The sequence below is a fragment of the Phascolarctos cinereus genome, unplaced genomic scaffold (assembly GCF_003287225.1).
Source record: "Phascolarctos cinereus isolate Bilbo 61053 unplaced genomic scaffold, phaCin_HiC Scaffold_5;HRSCAF=322, whole genome shotgun sequence".
Lineage (NCBI taxonomy): Eukaryota > Metazoa > Chordata > Mammalia > Diprotodontia > Phascolarctidae > Phascolarctos > Phascolarctos cinereus.
In genome coordinates this window covers 448915842-448936142 of record NW_027555958.1, presented here as the reverse complement: position 1 = coordinate 448936142, position 20301 = coordinate 448915842, and the positions used below count along the sequence as shown (strand labels likewise).

Below are 20301 nucleotides of genomic sequence, written 5' to 3'. Positions count from 1 at the left end.
CCACATACCTTCATTCTTTTTGTGTGTAATCAGTTGCATGGTGTCTTCCCCCATTGGCCTGGGAGCTCCTCGAGGGCAGGGACTGTTTCTGTTTCTTTTTATCCTCAGCACTCAGGATGGTTCCCTGTACTTAGTAGGGGCTTAATAAATGCGTGTTGATGAGATGGTAGTTCCATGGATTATCACTGAAACAAATATTTTGCATATTTACATTTGGATTCTTTAGGTGAGGACGGTGTAAAGCTGAAAGTAGACCGCTTTGATCCTGGTCGAGAAGTACCTGGCTGCCTCAGAAAAGTCCCCACTGCTCCTCTGCCTGGAGACTTTGTGATTCCATGTACAGTTAACACGGAGGGACTTTGCCCCACAGATGTGATCGTCCATGATGCTGAAGACTTTAGCTCCATCTTCAAGGTGAGCTGCCCTTCATGACGTGATCAATTTCAATTAAGAGAGAAAGGACCAGAACAGAAACTGGACGGAAAACAAGCTCTCTGCCAAAGTCCTCTCTGGTTCTACTTACAATGACGTTTCTTAAGTAATTTTCCAGCAAATGAATTATCAATTTTCATTGGGAAAGAAACAGAGATACCTGATAGTTGCAGAGCTTTGAAAAACTATGTCCTAAAAATCATTTCTAGAGCACTCTTGCAGGTAAGGGGAAGGAAGTCCAGTACTTAGCATGGCTCTCTGAAGCCTGAACAGTAACATGGGAGCTTGATCCTTTGAGGAGAGAACTGGAGATATTGGCAGCTGGGTGGCTGGTATCCCATTTCAAACAACCAGGGCTTTCCTTGTCGGCGCTCACCATGCACACCCGGAAGGCCAGGGAGGTCTCTGAGGCATTTACAGTTGGCCGTGTGTCCTCTCTAGCACACAGAGCTGCTCTTTTTGTAGCTCGACCTTGTCCTTGCTAGCAAGAACCTTCATGCTCGACTTAAGATGAGGCCTAGGATTTCACTAGTGTTGCTTCTCCTTCCCCGATGCAGATGGCAGCCCTTCTCCCACTTAGCATATGGTCTTTGTGAGTTACTATGGCTGAAAAGATACGTGGTTTCACCCCAGTCTTGGTGACGAGCCTCTCCCCTTAGGGAGATGGCCCCTGGGATCACAGAAATGGCCTCTCTTGGAGCCCTCCCCAAAGCTTTGGTGGCTAGGTTGGATTTGCCCCAGTGTGGCATCTGAGGAGAACTCAAATGGAGTTAAGAATTTGCCTTTTAAAATGTGTGTGTTCTCAGTCTTTGGTAACTTAGTAACAGTGCAAGAGCTCCTGCCCTTCCTCATGGAAGTCACGCTGTCTGTGCTTGCTGGGTCTGTTTGTATTTGTATTCCTCCCTCCCCCAAAGAGTGAAAGCTTGTTGAGGGCCAGGCCTGCTTTGCTTTTGTCTGTGTCCCAGCTTGATAAATACACTCAGTTAATGAGTGGGATGGAACTAACTCTCCGGGGATGGGATTTCTTTTGTCAAGAAGGGGGATGTGGGAGGTGGTGAATGGGGCCTAGAGGCCAAGTCCAACCTCCAGTGCTGTGTCAGGAAGGATCCCCAGCAGCGTCCCTGACCAGTAAGAGCCCTCTGCCTCACTAGGTAGTAAATCATTTATTGCGTTGACCCAAAATTGGCTTCCTTTCAACTTGTATCCATAGACCCTACTTTTGCCTTCAGGAGCCATACAGAGCAAGTCTTACATATGTTCTGCTTGAGTGCCCCTCACCCACTTGAAAAGGCTGTTGGACTATCCCCAGACCCTTCCTCATCCAGGCCGTCCGTTTTCTGGATGCCTTCCAACATGTTGGTCGTACTTCAAATGTGGTGTCCATGACTAAACCTGATTCTCCAGGTGTGGCCTGCCTAGTCCAGAGGACACACAGTGGGGCCATTCTCTGCTGAATGAGGCCGTTTGGTTAGTTTCTAGGTGAAGATAGACTATCTAGGGGGAGATGTCCTGCTGGTGGCTGCAGCACAGGAGATGGTCGTGTATACTGCAGTGTTTTCTGTCCCTCCTCTCCTGGTCATGTGGCAGAAATGACAGAGAGTTGAGAGGTGGTGGGCCCAGATCCCTCGGTGTTTCCTGACTGTGCTGAAAGCCAAGGGGAGAGCAGCTCCTAAGTGTGCCGAGCCGTTGGGGTGGATGTTGACGGTGGTGTGTTTTCTCCTAGGCTCTGCAGCACCATTTATGCGGCAAAGATTCTCCGGACCTCTGCAAGCTGCTCCCCTTGAGAGCAAGAGTCACCTCCAGGGAGCACCTGGACAATTTGCAGTTTGACTTCCACTGGGCAGCAGTGGCTCCTGCCAATTCTTTTCGATGTACGCCTGTGAAGCCTCTCCCCATCATTCCAACAGCTCTGGCAAGAAACTTGAACAGTCACATGAACATTGCTCAAATTCAGGGGACCTGTAAGTGGGGGTGAGTAATAAGTCTGTTCAGCTGAAATGTTTGCATTGCGACAGGCTACCCAAATAACTGGGACAGTTTTCCTGTAGTGCAGGCAACTCTGAAAGGAGGTGAAGGGAAATTGCCTCAATTTGTCCTGAGTTTGGTGCTTTTTAGCATCCGTGTATTTCATTTTTCCTCCAAGAAAAGTCAGAGAGTGGTAAAAGTATGTTAAATTTGCTTCTAAGTAGACACCACTTATATTCTGAAAATCGTAGACTTAAAGGAAGCTTAGAAGAGGATGCTGGCGGCCCCTCCGGGAGAGGGAGGGTAGGAGGTGGATGAATAGACTACAGAGCTAGAAGGACCCCTGAGTTCATTAGTCTGGCCCTTAGCACCCAAAGAGTTCTGCTGCTGCTAAGCCTAGGTGCCCTGCTCTTGGTTGGTATATTCAGAGGTAATTGGGCTAGACTGGCACATTTGTAAAGGTTTCTGGGCTCTTTGCCTGCCTCTGAATAAAACCAGCCCAGGCCCTAATCTGCTTAGGCCACCCATCCATGATGGCTTTGATGTTGGGGCTTTACATTGCTGAACTAGATAGCCAACCAAGGATGGTGATGAGGAGAACACCATCTGCTTGTATCTTTTTATGGAAGTGAGTGAATCACAGGTGATTTGTATGCCATGAATAAACACTGGGGCTATGTTGCTATTCCTTGAGATCCAGGACTAGAATTGGGAAGAGATCATCTTGTTCCTTCCTTTTCCTCATGGAACCCTTCCACTCTTTACAGAGGAAGAAGCTTCCCCCAACATAGGGGAAGGGACCGGCCCACACAGCATTATGTGGGGAGTTGAGTGGAGATTCAAACCCAAGCCCTCTGATTCCCAACCTCATCAATTTGGCTTATCCATCATACCTGGATTTCTAAACCATGTTAATCTGATTTGTTAGGAAACCAAATAGAGGAAGGTCACTGGGGGAAAATATGAATAAGGTCTCATTTCCATGATATATAACAAACTGATTCAAATGTATAAGAATAAGAGCCATTACCTAGTTTTTAAATGGTCTAAGAGATAACAGGCAAATTTCTGTGGAAGAAATCCAAGCCTTCAATAGCTACGAAAAAATCCCTGGAAATTAGAAAAATGCAAATTAAAGCCTCTCTGGAGTTCAGCTTCACATCGGTTGTATTGGTAAAGCTGGCAAAAAAAGAAAAATGGCGAGTTGAAGAAGCTGCTAGTGAAACAGTGGATCCTTCTTTTTCTGTGCTCTCTTTGAGATACAAGCCTAGTAGTGCTATTGCTGGATCAAAGAGTGTGCACAGTTTTATAGCCCTGTGGGCATAGTTCCAAATTGTTATCCAGAATGGTTGAACCAATTCAGAGCTCCACCAATAATGTATCAGTGTCCCTACTTTTCCACATATATTTCACTATTATAATGATTGTGTTGTCTGTGATAAAAATTTAGAAGAACTGAATGACTCCAAAATGTCTAAAAGCAAAGACTTAAAGAAAAACACCGCTTGGATGCAAGTTCAAGTAAAATTTCTGTAAGAAATGAAACAAGAGTTTTCTTTTTTTTTTTAGGCAATTGGGGTTAAATAACTTGGCCAGGGTCACACAGCTAGTAAGTGTCAAGTGTTTGGTCTGAGGCTGTATGCTCTATTCACTGTGCCACCTAGCTGCCCCGAAACAAGAGTTTTAAGAAAAAGAATTGAAAATTGATTTTATGAATGAAATAAGAGTGTTAAAGGAAAGAATAGGAATAGGAATGAGGGTTATGAAGGAAATGCTGGGAAAAATTAAGAGCGTAGCACAAAAAGTGCAAAACCATACCTAAGCAATGAACTTCTTAAAGGTAAGGTAGGGGAATAAGCATATAAAGTGCTTACCATGTGCCAGGCTTTCTGTTAAGCTTTTAAAAATGTTCTCTCATTGAATTCTCAGAACAAATCTGTGAGGCATGTGTTATTATTATCCTTGTTTTACAGCTGAGGAAACTGAGGCAGAGACAGGGTCACAGAATCTGAACTGAGATCTTCCTGACTTTAGGCCTAGTTCTCTATCCACTAAATCATCCAGCTGCCTTGATAAGTAGGATAGCCCAAACAGAAGTTAATGATTCCACAAGACAAAAAAAAGTATTTAAAAAAGGTTAAAAGACAGAAAAAGTGAAGAAAATGTAGCTATCTGATATTTAAAAAAACAAAACCTAGAAAACAGATCAAGGAGAAATAATTTATTAGTTTGCCTGATATATAATAATTATATGTTATGATAATACTTAGGTTTCCTGACAGTCATGACCAAAATTAAAACCTGGACATCATATTTTCAACAAATCGTAAGAGGAAATTGCTTAGGGCAAAGTAAAAATAAGGAGAACCGACTGATAAACTCCCGAAAGGAACCCCAAAATGGAAATTCCCTAGAACAGCGGAAAGAAAAGGCTCCCATGCAGGGACATGGTGGCGAAGACCAGAGAGTCAGAAGCAGAGCCTGGAAAGGAGTAAAGGCTAGCTGGCCTGGGCCCCTTCCCAAACGAAGGCCCCAGGAGGAACTCTCCAGTGAGGAAAAGGGCTGCAGAGATTGAATGATATTCTAGGGTGAGAAGGCCCATTGGAAGCAGAGCTGAGAGAGATCAAAGAAAAAAATGCTGGAAGCAGCTAGAAAGAAAGAATTCCAATACCAAGGAGCCGTAGTCAAGAGCACATAAGATTTGACAACTGCCACCTGAAGGGATCAGAGATTTTAGAATACAAGTGTCTGGACTCTGACCTGCTTACATGGCTCCGTACTGATAGTGGCTATTTTATACTCTCCTTTCTTGTCTACAGTTTGTTTCTCTAGTAGGTAAAGCATCTTTATGGATAAAAGTACATATGTCATAGTAGTTTCCAGTTAAAAATGAAATACCTGTTCTTCACTTTCAGGTATCTTACAATGGATGAAACACGCAAGCTGTTGCTGTTGCTTGAATCAGACCCCAAGGTTTATTCTCTGCCATTAGTTGGGATGTAAGTGTTACAGTGTTTATGGAAAGTGTTTTTGCCAAAGCATATATAAAAAGCAGATGTACTTGCAGCAAATAGTGGTTTAAGAAGTGTTCCTGACTGATTTAAAAGGAAACAAATAGCAACAGTTTACCAAAAGGTTTTAGTTAGCATTTGGATCACCTGCCAAACCCAGAGAGAGAATTCTATCAAGGGTCACTTTAATTATCCTGGATTTTGCACTCTGGGTTGGGGCAGTTCTCATGGGAATGTGTTCATTCAGTAAAGTTTTATTGAGTACTCATGTTGCAGGGCATCTTGTCAGATCCTGTGAGGGACATAGAGGAGTATACAAGACACAGTCTGTGCTTTTGAATTGATTTATTATCTAGTTCAAGAGGAAAATGAAAAGAGAAATAGGGAAGGCAACCATAGTGTCAGTGGAAGGAGAGTGTAGGGCCTGGAGTCAAAAGATGTGGGTTCAAATTCTGACCCAACCACATCCTTTCTCAAAGACATCGTTTCTAAGTCTGTGATACTCCTCTCTTTTTAAAATATTCTTTTAAAAATATTAGGCACTTGACAAACATCAACAAACATGAGCATTTCCAGACAAGAAAGAACAGAAAAAGAGGATCGTATATGAAATTTTGAATCTCTATTATGTACAAGTTGGGGTTTTTGAAAGTATATGTTAAATTTTACGTTGTAGTTCTGACACTACCCTGCTTGTCTGCGTTCCCTTCTGAACATCTTTCTGTTCCCTTCTCTGTAGTTTAAGAAATTTCAATGATGCTTTTTTCACTTTTCTTCTTTTTTATTTTGGAGGGCTATCACTATTGCTTTTTTCTTTTTCTTTTTTTTGGCTAGGCAATGGGGTTAAGTGACTTGCCCAGGGTCACACAGCTAGTAAGTGTAATGTGTCTGAGGCTGGATTTGAACTCAGGTCCTCCTGACTCCGGGGCTGGTGCTCTATCCACTGCACCACCTAGCTGCCCCAACTGTTGCTTTTTTCTTCTCTCCATAACTCCCCTCCTCCCCCCAAAGTCTTCCTGCGTAACAAGTAAGTATCATCAAACAGAACAGGTTCCTACGTTGGCTGCGTATGATGGTGTATTTGTCCTTCTGCCCCTTCCAGCCACTGGCAGACCTGAGTTATAGTGGGTCATTGAACTGATCGGAATCATGCCAGCTCCTTCATAGACCATAACCTGTTAGCCCTTCCCCGAGCAGATGACTGCCCTTAGTTACAATAAGCAGAACTGTGATGATCTCACTGAGGGGGTGCACAGCTTAGCCACTTGGGGAGCATTTCCAAAGGGCCTTGCAGAGTGGTGGTTGTACCACCAGCGCCCCCTGGGCCTGTCTGCCCGCAGCCTCTGAGTGGGGATAACCCTGGTACCGCAGGCCTCGTGGGGCTGTGATGAGACGTGCCTTTTGTGTGCCTTAATGCACTGTAGAAACGTGACTGACTGTTGCCATGCCATGGGTAACGATACCTTGAGCACCTCTGGCTCAAGGGGCAGTTACTGTGGGATGTCATATGACAGCTGGACCTCAATCTTTGCCCTGAAGGATTTGGGCGGTTTGAGTCAGCAGATGGAGGGTGGGGGGCAAAGGGATGAGCGGAGTGATTGAGGTAGGCCTGGGAAGAGGTTTGGGGTGGGGTGCAGGTGGGGACTGTGTACACCTGCACCCTCTGGCAGCCCCTGCGACGGCTCCAGGTTATCGATGCCTGCATTTATCTCGTTTAGATAAAAACTCATTCACAACATCAAACCTGAATCTGGACTGGTCAAATCCCATTTCTCTAGTTCAGCAGTTTCTTCCCCCTCTGATCCTTGATCTTTTTCCAGTTGGTGGGAGTGGCTCCATCCATAGGCCCCCTGCATCCTCCCTCTGCCCCTCCCCCTGTTTTCATCATCAGAATGGGGTTCCAGTACTTCCTTGTGTTGAGGACCTGTTGGGTTTTCACTGCTTCAGCGTCAGTGGTTTTGTGGCTTGGGGTATTCCGTCTATACATGGGGCATTTGAGAATGGCTGTGACTGAATAATTCATCCCCAGGCAGCCAGAGGGGTGAGGCCGCCAGATGTGGAGTCCATTCACCTCTGCAGTGTGCTTTTTATTATTGTTATGTATTGCATTCTCTTTTGTATTTTGTGTGTGTGTGTGTGTGTGTGTGTGAGTGAGTGTGAGATATCTGCCATGAGGGTGAGGGGACTGTAGCTGATGTGTCCCTGGGTGCCTAGCACAGTGCTTCGCGCATCCTTTTGGCATAATAATGTTTCCCGTGCCTCATGGGAATTCTTTTTTGACCTTTTCTCTTTTGCAGTTGGCTGTCTGGTATCACTCACATCTATAGCCCCCGGGTGTGGGCGTATTGCCTGCGCTATGTGTTCAGTGCTGCAGTTCAGGAAAGGTAAGTGAGGTTTTTCCCTGCGATCTGTCTTTAATTACCAAATGTTCATAGACAATATTTGTGTTAGAAATGACCTCAAATGGTCTGTTCCACCCTGTACCTGAACAGGGCCCGGCTCACTTCCTTTATCCAAAACTGGTGCCCAGAGTTCTGAGAAATCATACCTTGTGTTCTTCAATCCAACATGTTACTAGCAGGTTAAAGAAAATTAGCAAAGATGTTATTGATCTACTCAGAACTAAAGTTTTGGCTTATGTTTTGGAACCAGGGGTGCCACATCCTTCCTGCAGTTGTGGGATGGAAAGCCGTGGTCTGCTGTAGAAGGTCATTTACAAAATTCTGCCAGTTCCCTTCTCAGACCATCCTCAAGCATGCCTTTGATGCATGCTGGCACATAGCCTTGTGGGCTGACTGGTCACTTTTTAGATGTAGTCTCCTTGTTCTGGACCATTGGCTTTCACTGATTAAACTTCCACATGAAATTATTATTCTCAACATCTGTGTCCTTTCTTTCATTCATTTTCTAATTTTTGGCACCAATAACTTATTTAAATTGTTCCGGATATACTTGTTTTAGTTGTGTGCAAAATCTTTTTCTTGTTTTTAGTCTTCTAATTTTCTCTCAGTTTTTATCTTTGCTCCAACAAGTTAACAGTGTAACTGTGCAGATAAGTGAGTCAGGAGTGAATCCCACATCAGGAATGAGTTGTTTCCCTATCAGTTTTGGGTTTGTGTGTGTGTGTGTGTGTGTGTGTGTGTGTGTGTATGTGAGAGAGAGAGATGTTATTCAGTGTTTGCCATGTCTAACACCTTGAATTCATTTATTTTTTTTAAAATTAAATTTATTTTTTTGTTACATTTTAAGTTCTAAACTGTCTTTCTCTCTCCCTCCCCACTCCGAGCTAGAGCCAGATAGTCTTTGAAATGCAGTTAGTCGGTTGCTAGGACCATACATTGATTTTAATGCCACCAATTTGAATTTGCCTCATATATATTCTGTTATGTAGCACAGGGGCCATAGGTGGATGTCCTGAGTTAAAATACTTTACCAGTAACTGTGTGAAAAAAACTTGGGGAATTTAGTGGACTAAGAGATTGATTCTAAGTAATTGACCCATCAAGACAACCCTCAGGCTCCCATGGTCTTAGGACAGTTGGAGAGAGCTGGAGCTCTCAGAACAAGGGGATGTCAGTCCCTTCATCTTCTGTCCTGGTCTGGTCCAGCTGGGTGGGGTATGCAGGGCCAGGCCTCGCTTTTCAAGAAGCCTGGAGAAGGCCACAAGAGAAGTGCATACCGTGCTGTAGCAAAGACCTGATGAGGCAACAAAGGATGTTTAGCCTGGAGCGGCAAAGACCCAGGTCAGAATGGGATAGCAGTCTTCATTGTCGAGGGAAGGAGACTGGACGGGGGCCCCTGGACCATGGGCAAAGTTGCAGAGCCAGAATTAGGGTCAGTGTAAGCAAAGGCTCCCTAAACTGCTTAGCCCAGTGTGCCAGAGGGATCTTTGGTGGGTCAGTTCACGGCATTTGGGAGCTGTGAAAGACCTCAGAAATAACTGGATCGCTCTCATTTTACAGATGAAGGAGCTGGGCCTCCGAGAGGCTTGAAAAGTAATTTTTATGTTTTTTCAATCACTTTGTGACTGAAATAAAGAGATTCAAAAGAATTTGTAATTAGTTACATGAATGGTCTTTTCTTCATCATCTTTCTTCACCATCATCATCATTATCACAAACCATATTTCTTATTAGGATGAAAAATATTACAATTATGGGTAGTTTTCTTAGGGTATAGGGTATTTAGGTGTGGTATGGGTGTGAGTGGGTATGTCCATAGATGCTCACTGGGCCTAAAAAGGCAAGCTTCAGACTGGGCATTTAGAACAATTTTAAGTTTGCTATTTATTTATTGTTTATATTTTATTTTAAAGTTGCTGTTATTTAACATATTTTAAAAGGTCTGTCGAATAATGTTGGTTGAATAATTAATTATTCGTGAACTGATATCCAGTGAATTAATCATGAAGAGTGTAATAAGTCTACAAAAATCCACCTTGAGCTTTAATTAAGGACAGCATTCAATCAGTCTTCTTGTTAAATTGGTAACTTCTTTGGAAGTTTTTAAAGCACACCTTAAGCATACCTAATTAATTCTCCTTTGTGGCTTGTTATTTGTAGGGTTTTTTCCGAGTCTGGGAGTTTTGTCATCATTCTCTACTCCCTAACACACAAACAGCCAGAATTTTATGAGTGCGTTCTCCAAAGCAGCCAGGGAAGTGACCTCCACTTTCAGTTACTAACCAACAAGGAAACCCTACATCTTTTCAAAGTAAGTGGTTTGGTTACTTATCATTGTTGTGTCCAGTTGGTTCAGTCCTGTCTGACTCTTTGTGATCCCATGTGGGGTTTTCTTGGCAGAGATTCTGGAGTGCTTTGCCATTTCCTTCTCCAGCTCATTTTCCAGATGAGCAGACTGAGGGAAACAGGGTTAAGTGACTTGCCCAGGATCACCGTGTCACTTGGTATTTATGGTAGCAGTTTAGCAACATAAACCTGATATTTTGACCTTTTAGAAATATCTTTGGTATTAAATCAATACAGTTGGCCACCCAGGACTCATTGCATTATTGCTAAGGCTGTCCACTTACAATAGACTGAATAGCTCTTCAGGTGGATGACTGAGGCCAGAGCAAAGAGCATCACTGAGGCTGCTCTCTGTAGACCCTTGGCTTGGCTTTTCTAAAAAACAGGCCAACAGCACGTGTATGTCTGTGGCAGCCTCTGTTACTGCCCTGCCCTTCTGCTGCTTTGACAGTGTTGGAATATTTCCTATCAAATTGAAGGAGTTGTGAATTTTTTTCACTTGGGTCAGTGTATTACTTTGCATAATGTAAACCCGCGCAGACCAAAGCAGTGTGTAGTTAGAGCATGCATAGAAGAATAGCTCAGAGTGGTGGATCACTTGGCAGCAGCTGCCAGTCCAGAGGAAAGCTGCCCATCTTCCTCATCCCTAATTTAGCAAAAACCTGGAATTGGCCCCCAGACCAGTGAGAGGATGTAGCAAGTGGCTTCTTGGACCCCAACACTGCACAGAAAGTCAGCAAGCAATCCATGGGAAATAAGAAAAGGGCAATTAGCAAATTCAGTGCCAGTGCAGGCCAGATGCAGACCCCTTGGGGTCCCATCATCACCAGGGAAGGCCCAGAGCTCTGTGGTCCAGGAGCAGCCAGAGTGAGGGCTGTGCTGAAAGAGCCTCAGAGGGGATGTAAACCAGTAACAGAACTACTGGGAAGTAGCAGCTACCATTGCAGACATGGCGAGAGCCGACACTGTCTTAAGATGCTGTAGAGGGCCCTGCCCTCTAAAAAGCCAGGGTTTGGAATCTCAAAGATCCCAGTGGGGCCTAACCCGAGGAGGTGAAAGGGTTGATGCCCCACCCAAAAGTGTACCAGGGACAGAGCCTGGCCACGGCACAAAGCTCTAGGTCCACAACTAAAGCTGGCGAGAAGAATAAATCCAAGCAAGCACTGTCTGGTGTAAAGAATTATTGAAAATTGGGGCATCTTCAAAGCAGGAGAGGATAACTGCGTAAAAACCGCGTGTAGAGACTCGAAGGAAGGTGTCGATGTTCTGCAAAAACCACATGGATCCCTAGATGAAATGAAGCAAGAGAAAGACATGACATAGAAACTCTGAAGGAGAGCGCTAGAGCTGCGTAGGAGGGAGAGTGCTGAACTTTACCCAAGTTATGGACTCCTGGAAAACTAGACCAGGTCACCCAGAGATCAGCGACTCCAGGAAACAGCAAGAGATATTCCAGCAAGATCTGAAGATCGAAAAGGTTGAATGAAATATCAGCTACCTGTTAGCAAAGACCATGACCTGGGAAACATGTCAAGGAGAAGACTTTCAAATCATTGAGCTTCCTGCAAACTGTGGCTTTAAAAAAGCCTGGACACTGTATTTTAAGAATTCACAGAACTAGAAGGCAACGTGAAGATACAGAATGTGCAAACACACATGTGCATGTGCCTCCCCACACACAGAGGCATGCAACAATACATGCATGCACTCAGTGCACAGAGTGTGCATGCATGTACACACATACATGCACACACGCTCTAACCCTTTGTAATCTCACTTCTGCCCTCATCCATCACTCAGCTGAAACTGCCATTTCCAGAGTTACCAGTGATCTCTTAATTTACAGATCCAACGGCCTCTTCCTTGACCTTTCTGCAGCCTTCAGCACTGTTGACCACCCTCTCTCTGAAGGAAATCTCCTCTCCGGGTTTTTGTGACAGAGATCTCTGTCCGACCAACCCTTTCCAGGCTTCTTTGCTGGCTCACCACTCATATCCCATGCCTTACCCCAAGTTTCTGTCCTGGGCCTTCCCTCTCTCCAGTCTCTTGGGGACCTTATTTGCTCCCATGGGTCTAATTATCATCTCTGTGCCCATGACTTCTAGATCTCTGTATGATCTCGTGTGATCTCCAGGCCTGTATCACCATCTGTCTGATGGAGCTTTCACACTGAATGTTCCATGGGTACCTGAAACTCAGCTGGTCCAAAACAAAACTCATTAACTTTCCTCCAAAATCCACCCCTCCACTGAGCTGCCTATTTCTATCAAGGCTGCTACTATCTTTGAGGCTCAAAACCTCCATTCAGTCTGGATTTCTCTCACTCTCCCTCACCTGATGTGTTCAGTTGGGTGCCAAATATTATTGAAAGTACATTTGCCCCAGCCTCTCATCGCTGTCCCATTCTCTCAACACACACACATACACACACACACACACACACACACACACACACACACACACACACACACACACATGCCCCCTATCTATAGCTTCCACCCAAGTTCACATCCTTGTATTCTTGCCTGGACTTTTGTATACAACTCCCGGTTAGTCTCCTTATCCCCAGTCTTTCCTCCATTTGCCAAAGCACAGGTCAGACCATGTCACTGCCTTGCTCGGTAAACAGTGACCTCCTGTTACCTCTAGGATGAAATACAAACTTTTCACCAAGCATGTAAAGCCCTTCACAACCTGGCTCCCTGCCACCCACCTTTCCAGCCTTCTCCGTGTTACTTCTGGCCCAACACTCTGTGTGTGCACTCTGTGATCTGGCCGAGGTGGCCCACTTCTGTTCCTCCCCCATGACATCCCTCTTCTTGCCCTTTGCTCAGGCAGACCTCTGCCATGTCTGGAATGTGTTTCCTGCTCACCTCCTACAAGTCATGCCTATCCTCTTTCAGAGCCCGTCTTGAGCATCGCCCTTTCTACGTAGGAGGTGTCCCGTGAGCCCCACAGCTGGCAGAGCCTCCTCTGAGAAGTGGCCTTTATAGATTTGTTTACGTGTGTGCCTGACATGGTACCTGGAGATCTCTGTGAAGAGACTTCTCTGTGGGTTTCCCTGATGTCACCTCATAGACCTTGCAGGAAGAAATTTGGAGTCTCCTTGTTGGTCAAGTTATGGGCATACGTTTGAGTTGTGGGTCACAGGCCAGTTTGTGTTCACGTTGGTGACTCATTTCTAGTTTGAAGCTACTTGTCATTTACGTGTGTTTTGCTTAATCTTGTACTTACTGACGGGTAGCTGTAGAATTATGCAGATCAATTGTCATTTTAATGAGTTGGATTATATATGGGGGGGTTTTCCCTCTCAGAATAAGCAGATCAAGAAAAGAAATGGTTGTGCTTACTCAAGTTGGTTCAGTTCCTTCTCCCTCCTCCCTTTTCTCCTCTGCTCGGTCTCTGTCCCTCTTTCTGTCTCTGTTGCTCTGTCTCTGTCTGTCTGTCTGTCTCTATTCTGTTATTTCTGGGGGGCAGGTTCAGACCAAGCCTGGGACTCGAGGGTGGCAGTGAAGCAGGAACACTTGTCTCTTTGTATCCTATTTGTGGAAGGGAATGCTCCGTCGGTCATTTGTGTGCCAGCCAGAAAGCCAATAATTCGAGGAGCTGTGGGCCTGACAGCATTTCTGACTTGTCCATTCCAGAATGTTGAGCCTTCACAGAAGAGCTCTCTCCAGTTTGAACTGAGCTCAGAAAACCCATCTGCAGAAGCAACATTCTTTAACCAAGTCTCCAGGAATCATGCCATGAAAAGGTAAGGGATGGTTTTTTGGTTACCATGATATTGAAACTTTATAATGAAAGATTAAAACCCCAAATTCCCAGTCTTTCCTGTAAACATTTCTGATGAAATGCCCCCATCACCTTGTAGCTGTTTAATGACTATTTCGTCTATACCTTTGTAAGTCTGTAGGTTTCTCTTGACAGAATGTAAGTTCCCTGAGGGTAGACACTTGTGTCTTTGTGTCTGGTCCTCAGCCCTGGCCCACAGACATTTAGCAGATGCTGGAGGACTGAGAAAGCTGCTTCAGAGTGTACCTTGCTGACCAGAAGACACATGATATGTCTTGGCTAGAATCTCTTTAGCAGTCCCCATTCCTCCAGTGCTTTCAAGTGTACAAAGCACTTTCCTGACAGAAGACATGTGTGTATCAATTCATGCCTCTGTTTTACAGATAGGGAAAGTGAGGCACAAACAGGTTAAGTGACTTGCCCAGGATCATGCAGTCAGTAAGAGTTAGAGCTGGGATTTGAACCCGAGTTCATCTCAGTCTCAGTTCAAGTTCCAGGTTCTTTCCACTACATTTTTTTTTGGGGGGGGTATTACATAATATTCTTTCTGTTTGACTAGGAAGTTAAGGGAGTGTCTTTTGCCTTTGTATGTACCTAGCAGTCTCTGGCATATAGTAGGTGCTTAATCAATACTTGCTGACTTGACTTCTTTAGCAGGTTCTGGAAGGTCTAGTAAGGCTCTTTCCCAGTTCTGTGACTATAACCTACACCTGGTCCTTAGTACTCTCCTGCTACTTCCAATGAGCAGTCATGGGAGAGGATTTCTTGTTCCTTATTTGATTTGAGACCAGAATATGCCCATGGATGGCTGACTGTTCTTTTTAATCTCCTTCTACCATCAGGGCTTCCCAGAAGTTGTCTCCGGGGCAGCAGCTCTCTGTAAGCGACCATGATTCTGGTGTGGAAGATGAAGATTTGTCCCCAAGACCGGTCCCTAATCCTCACCCAGTGAGTCAGAAGGTATTCCAGCCAGGACCTGGGATTGGGCTTCCACATGGAGCTGTCCTTGCTGGGCAGTCAAGTGCCCAGAGGGCATTAAAGAAGAGTCCAGGTCTTCGTAAGGGCAAAAGCATGTCCCCTGCACCTCCCTATCTCGTCATCACTGCCATTCCCCTTGGAAGCAGGGCTTCTGTTTGTGTGACCTTGGACAGGTCACTTAGCCTCTGTGGTCCACAGTTTCCTCATCTATAAAATGGGAATGGTAATACTGGCACTATGTCATGTGGTTCTTTGAGGAACCCTTAAAAGAACTACAGAATGGAAGCTGGTCAAGTTAGAGAGGTGGGACAGGTTCTCTTTGGAGAAGGTGATGGGGCGTGGGCAATCGATGCTGACATGGGATTTAGATTAAATTACTCCAGTGAGAGGCTGGTTTTGTTTCTGCCTTCTGTACAGCATCACTCTGGTGGCCACTGTCTGATGGAGGTGGGCCTGGTGCCCGGTGACCCTGTCCTGAGGGAGGGCAGGCAGTGCAAGGCTATTCATTTAGACCATGCCAACCTGCAGCCCCTTGAAGATGTGCTCACTGGGATTTTTGTGCTTAGCTGCTGATTGTCCGAGTAAGGTGATGGGTCCTTAAAAAAGTGATTAATTCTGTCTCCATTCCCCTGACACCTACCCCTTTTCCCCTTTTTATTTGCAGGCATCTACCATCCATCCTTCAGTTCCTGAGCTCTCTCTGGTTTTGGATAGTAGCTTTATAGACTCAAGCCCACAACCCAGTGAAAAGAAAATGGCCCATTGCAAAACCAGCCCTTCATTGCTGCAGCATCCAGGACAGATGAGCTCATATCCTCAGCACTGTGATGAGAAACAGAGCCCCATTCATGAAGCTGAGGAGCCTCGTTTGGGGCGGCTCCCAAGTCAGGCAGGCCTGGGAGCCCCTATTTCAAAACCACTCAGAGAAAAGCAATCACCTCCCAACAGGCGAGCTGGCCCCCCGACCAACAGTCCTTCAGGGACACTTTGCTCATCTCCACCTTCTCCCTCAGGGCTCCCCAAACCGTTGTCTCCAGAGGCATCAGTGCAGAAACCAAAACAGTCCTCTGAAAACCGTAACACTTCCTCGGATGGAGACACTTGGCGAGGGGCCCTTCCTGTGCCATGTTCCGCACTGGATTCCAGGCAGGCCTCTCCTTCGCCGCAATGGCTCCCCCACAGATTTGTTCTTTCACCCCAGAATCTTGGCAAGCCCACCGAACATCAGGGGCCTGCTCCCCCAGCTCCATCTTACTGTCCCACTAACATTTGCAGCTGCTGTCAACATCATGGACATCTGCAATGTGGTCGAATGAACGTTTGGTCGGGGATACGTAAACACGGGCCCTTTCAGGAAATCCAGGCTAATGCTTTTCAGGATGGTTCCTATCCATTTCATCCGAATGCCTGCCCAGCTATATGCCATAACCCAATAAATTCTTCAGGCAGCCCTATGATCCAGAGACAGCAAGGGAGCATGGGAAATTGTAGCACTTTAGACTTATCACCTGTGGGGAGACTTGCCTCCTACTCCAGCAATCCACAGCCTTGCCCAATGTGCATGTCCACACCCAAGATGCAAGCTGATGATGGCATGATGGGGTTATCTCCAGATGCCTATCGGTTCCTTAAAGAGCAAGACCGACAGTTGAAGTTACTTCAGGCTCAGGTTGGTGTGCCATTATTTTCTAATTAACCTCTCTAGAAAATGAATGCACGTTGTCCTCTGGTCCCTGTGTTTTTGTTTTTAAGGGATAAGCAAACTCTTTGGCTTTGCTTAAAAGAGTTGGGGGAATTAAAGGAAAAATGTTTAAGATTTGTTTCAAGTTTTGAATACTCTAGCTAAACATGAGCTCTTTTTGAAATACGTTGTCCTTCTCGTTCTGGGCACCTCGTGTTAGGAAGAGCATTGATAAGCTACAAAGTGTTCAGAAGAGGGAAACTGGGGTGGTCAGGGTTCTTGGGCCTCTGTTTCATGGGGATGGGTTGAAAGAACTGGGAATATTTTGCCAGTGAGAAGGGAAGACCTGGGGAGACACGATACCTGTCTTTAAGTGTTTCAGCCTTTTTAAAAGGCCGCCCTACTCAGTGCTGGGGACATAAATGCCAGAGTGCCTGCCCGTTGGGAACTTCCATTGTCTTATGGTGATACAACACCTCGAGGGGTGGTGGCCATCTGAGGGAGCTTCGGCTCGTTGGCCCTGGGTATTGCAGGAGGAGCCTTAGGGCAGTAGGCCACCATGCCCTTGCCAGTAGTAATAGTCATTTTGCTTGTTTATTGTTCCCTGAGCAGGAGGTGGAAGGGAGGGAAGGGGTATACAGGCGGTAGCAGGGCAGAGTGTGATGTGCCCAAGCTGCACAAGCGCTGCCCTTGTAGGGATAGCCGGATGGATTGGAGCCTGGTCTAGGGCTGCCTGGAGAGAGGGCAGAGTTGACTCAGGTGCCCCCGGTTGGGCAGTTCTGCACCGTGGGGAGTCCTGGTGGTGGGCGGATTGAGTTTTTCGGGATGGGCAGGCCAGATTTCTGAAGGTCACCCTTCCTGGTAGGGAACACTGGCAGGGCCAAAGACACATGTCGAGCTTTCTTTCCTGTCTGGTATTTGAAGGGCTGCCATATGGAAGAGGAATTGGATTAGGTCTGCCAGCCCCTGAGGACACGACCAGGAGTAAGGGATAGAAAGGAAGGGAACAAGCATTTATTAAGTGCCTACTGTGTACCAGGCGCTGCGCTAAGCACTTCACAAATGCCTCATTTCAATGGGAATTAACAAAGTGGTGGGTGTGGGCTTGATATCCTGAAAAATCTTGCTTATGATGACAGTCTTTGAAAGTGGAATGTGCCCTGTTAACCTCTGCCATGGGTGCTTGTGTCCTGGTGAGAAGCTCCTGGATGCCCCCTTGGCAGCGTGCTTGGAGAGGGAGGTGGTGGACCCGATGGCATCCGCAGTCTGCCCAAACTGGACGTTGCAGCACACGTGTGATGTTTTCCTCCCAGGGGCGGGTTTTGGTGGAAGTCCAGAGGAAAACAATGATAGAAGAAATCTTATTTAAAGATTTATATGTGCCAGCTCCCATTAGTAAGGTGCGCAGTGATGATGGACCTTGGGAAAGAGAAATCGGCTGATAACTTTTAAAAATATATATGTAATAGGATGAATCAGCATAGCAATCCATTAAAGTCATTAAAACAAAACAAAAGTCTTACCAAATCTAAAAAGTCTTCATATGAGATGGTCTTCTTTCCGCAACCAAAGTCTTTATTAACCAGCCTTGTCTGTGCAGAAATGCTCATGACTTGGCCCACGGTGGTGCCGCCAGCTCTTCTGCTGTCTGCCTCGGGCTCTTTGCCCACGGGCCCCCTCCGTCTGGGATGGGCTCTCTCCCCACCTGCCCCGTGGGATCCCTTTTTCCTGGCAATGCAGAGAGGAACTTAAGCAGATATCAAGATGTTGCCAAAGGAGATGGGCAGCTTGGGCGGGGGGAAGAGGCTGCCAAAGATCCCCCAGTTAGCAGCACTCTCTGTCGTGAAGTGACTTTGTATTTACTTGTGTATGCGGTTTTATTCCTCTAGCAGAATGTAAGCTCCTTGAGGGCAGGCCCCTCTTTGTTTTCCTGGCACAGAGTACAATGACTTGGCATACAGTAGGCACTTAATACATGTTTGTTAAACTGTATTGACTGTGGCCGCTATATGCCAGAGTATTTGTAGGAGGCAGAATGTTGGGCTTAGGGGCAGCTAGGTGGCTCAGTGGATAGAGTTCCAGCCTTGGAGTCAGGAGGACCTGGGTTCAAATCCAGCCTCAGACACTTGCCACGCACTAGCTGTATGACCCTGGGCAAGTCACTTAACCCTAATTGCCTCACCGAAAAGCAAAAAAATTAAATAAAAAGCAAAAACACGTTGGGTTTCGAGTTGGATGACCCAGGTTCTAATCCCAACGCCTTGTTGGGATGAGCCTTGGCAAGCTGCTGCTCAGTCCATTTCTGCCTCTAGAATCCAGGCATTGGGCTAGACGTGCTCTAGGATCCCTTCTATCTTTAGAACCTGTCACCCGATGTAAGTGTATCTGGATACATGCTGATAGTATCAAGGAATAGGAGATGTTTCTTTGTGGGTGAATTTTTTTTTCCTGGACCATCTTAGTCAGGGACCTGTCCATCAGGACCTTGCCACAGAGTAGATGGGCATCCTCTCTGCAGCTGGTGACTGGCTGAGGTCCTGAGAGTTAGTATGGCACAGGTGCGGGACTGGGACCCACGTCTTTCTGCCTCTGAGGCAACTCTTTCCACTGGGCCCTTTTGGGTTAAATAAGAACAAATATTAAATTGTTGGTCATTCCAGCCTCTCCCTAGAACCCCAGCATGATTATATTCTCTGGCACTTGAATTTATTCTAGGGGGAAAGAGTTGGGGTCTTAATAAAAAATAAGGATAAATTCGTAGTACTGTGTTGAATTGAGAGACAGCTCATTGGAGTAGAAGGAGCTCGTGGTGAATGGATATGTCTGCTGGTAGGTCCCTCTGGGGATGGGCTGGGCCCATCTCTGAGAAGTGCTCAGAGCTTCAGCTTTCTTCAGTCATCAAGCTCAGGGAACCTTCTTGCTCCCCAGTTAATCCATCTGTTTCTTGCTTGGTACAGATACAGCGTTTGTTAGAAGCACAATCTCCTCACCCCGGCCCCACGGCAGCCGGTTCTGATGGCACCAGGCAGGCCGAGCAACAGGTGGAATTTGTTTCAATGGAGGCCCAGGCATCTTCTGGCCTGCACCTGAGGAAAAGTGTGAGCATCGCCGTGAGCACAGGTAACTGCTCATTTTGTGGCTTGGGAGAATTCTTCTGAGATGTTTGCACAACGTACTGTGCTGAGATTTCCAGGTATGAAGTAAAACTAGGATCAGAAAGAATCAGGTCAGGATTTGTACTCAGGGCTACTGATTCATTGAGTGGTTTTGTCTGAGCAAACCTTTTATTGTCCACTTTACAATTTCTACAGGCAGTTTAGACCTCATGGTCAGATTAAAGCATCATCCTTCTTTCTTCAGCCTCAGTGTAATAGTAGGCGCTTAATCAATGCTTGTTGACTGCAAGGCCTCTCTGCCTAGCACTCCAGGTGTGCCTGACTCTGCCCCAGGTCATCATCCCCACTGCCAAAGCTCCAGGGCTGGTGATAATACCTTCCTCTTAGGTCACTCTGAATCATAGAATTTCAGTGTTAGAAGAAATATCTCATGTCCAACCTATATATGTACAGGAATTCCCTTTTCCAACATCCCCAGCAAGTCAGTCAGTCAGTAAACATTTATTAGCCACCCACAGTGTGCCAGGCCCTGTTCTAAATGCTGAGGATAAAAAGGAAAAGGCAGTCCCTGTTCCCAG

At 45.9% G+C, this 20301-nt stretch overlaps 1 protein-coding gene across 8 annotated transcripts in view; it reads left to right on the top strand.

The window, feature by feature from the left end:
- STIL (STIL centriolar assembly protein) overlaps positions 1-20301 on the top strand; it is a 47353-nt gene that overhangs the window by 10611 nt on the left and 16441 nt on the right. For 7 of the 8 annotated variants that reach the window (XM_020987684.2, XM_020987682.2, XM_020987685.2 and 4 more), the window contains 9 exons: positions 227-414; positions 2156-2403; positions 5313-5396; positions 7706-7792; positions 9971-10121; positions 13801-13910; positions 14791-14908; positions 15591-16595; positions 19565-19727. In XM_020987684.2, the coding sequence (XP_020843343.1) occupies positions 227-414; positions 2156-2403; positions 5313-5396; positions 7706-7792; positions 9971-10121; positions 13801-13910; positions 14791-14908; positions 15591-16595; positions 19565-19727 (2154 nt within the window). The remainder of the gene's footprint in view (positions 1-226; positions 415-2155; positions 2404-5312; positions 5397-7705; positions 7793-9970; positions 10122-13800; positions 13911-14790; positions 14909-15590; positions 16596-19564; positions 19728-20301) is intronic. The other variant, XM_020987681.2, reaches the window with a different exon arrangement.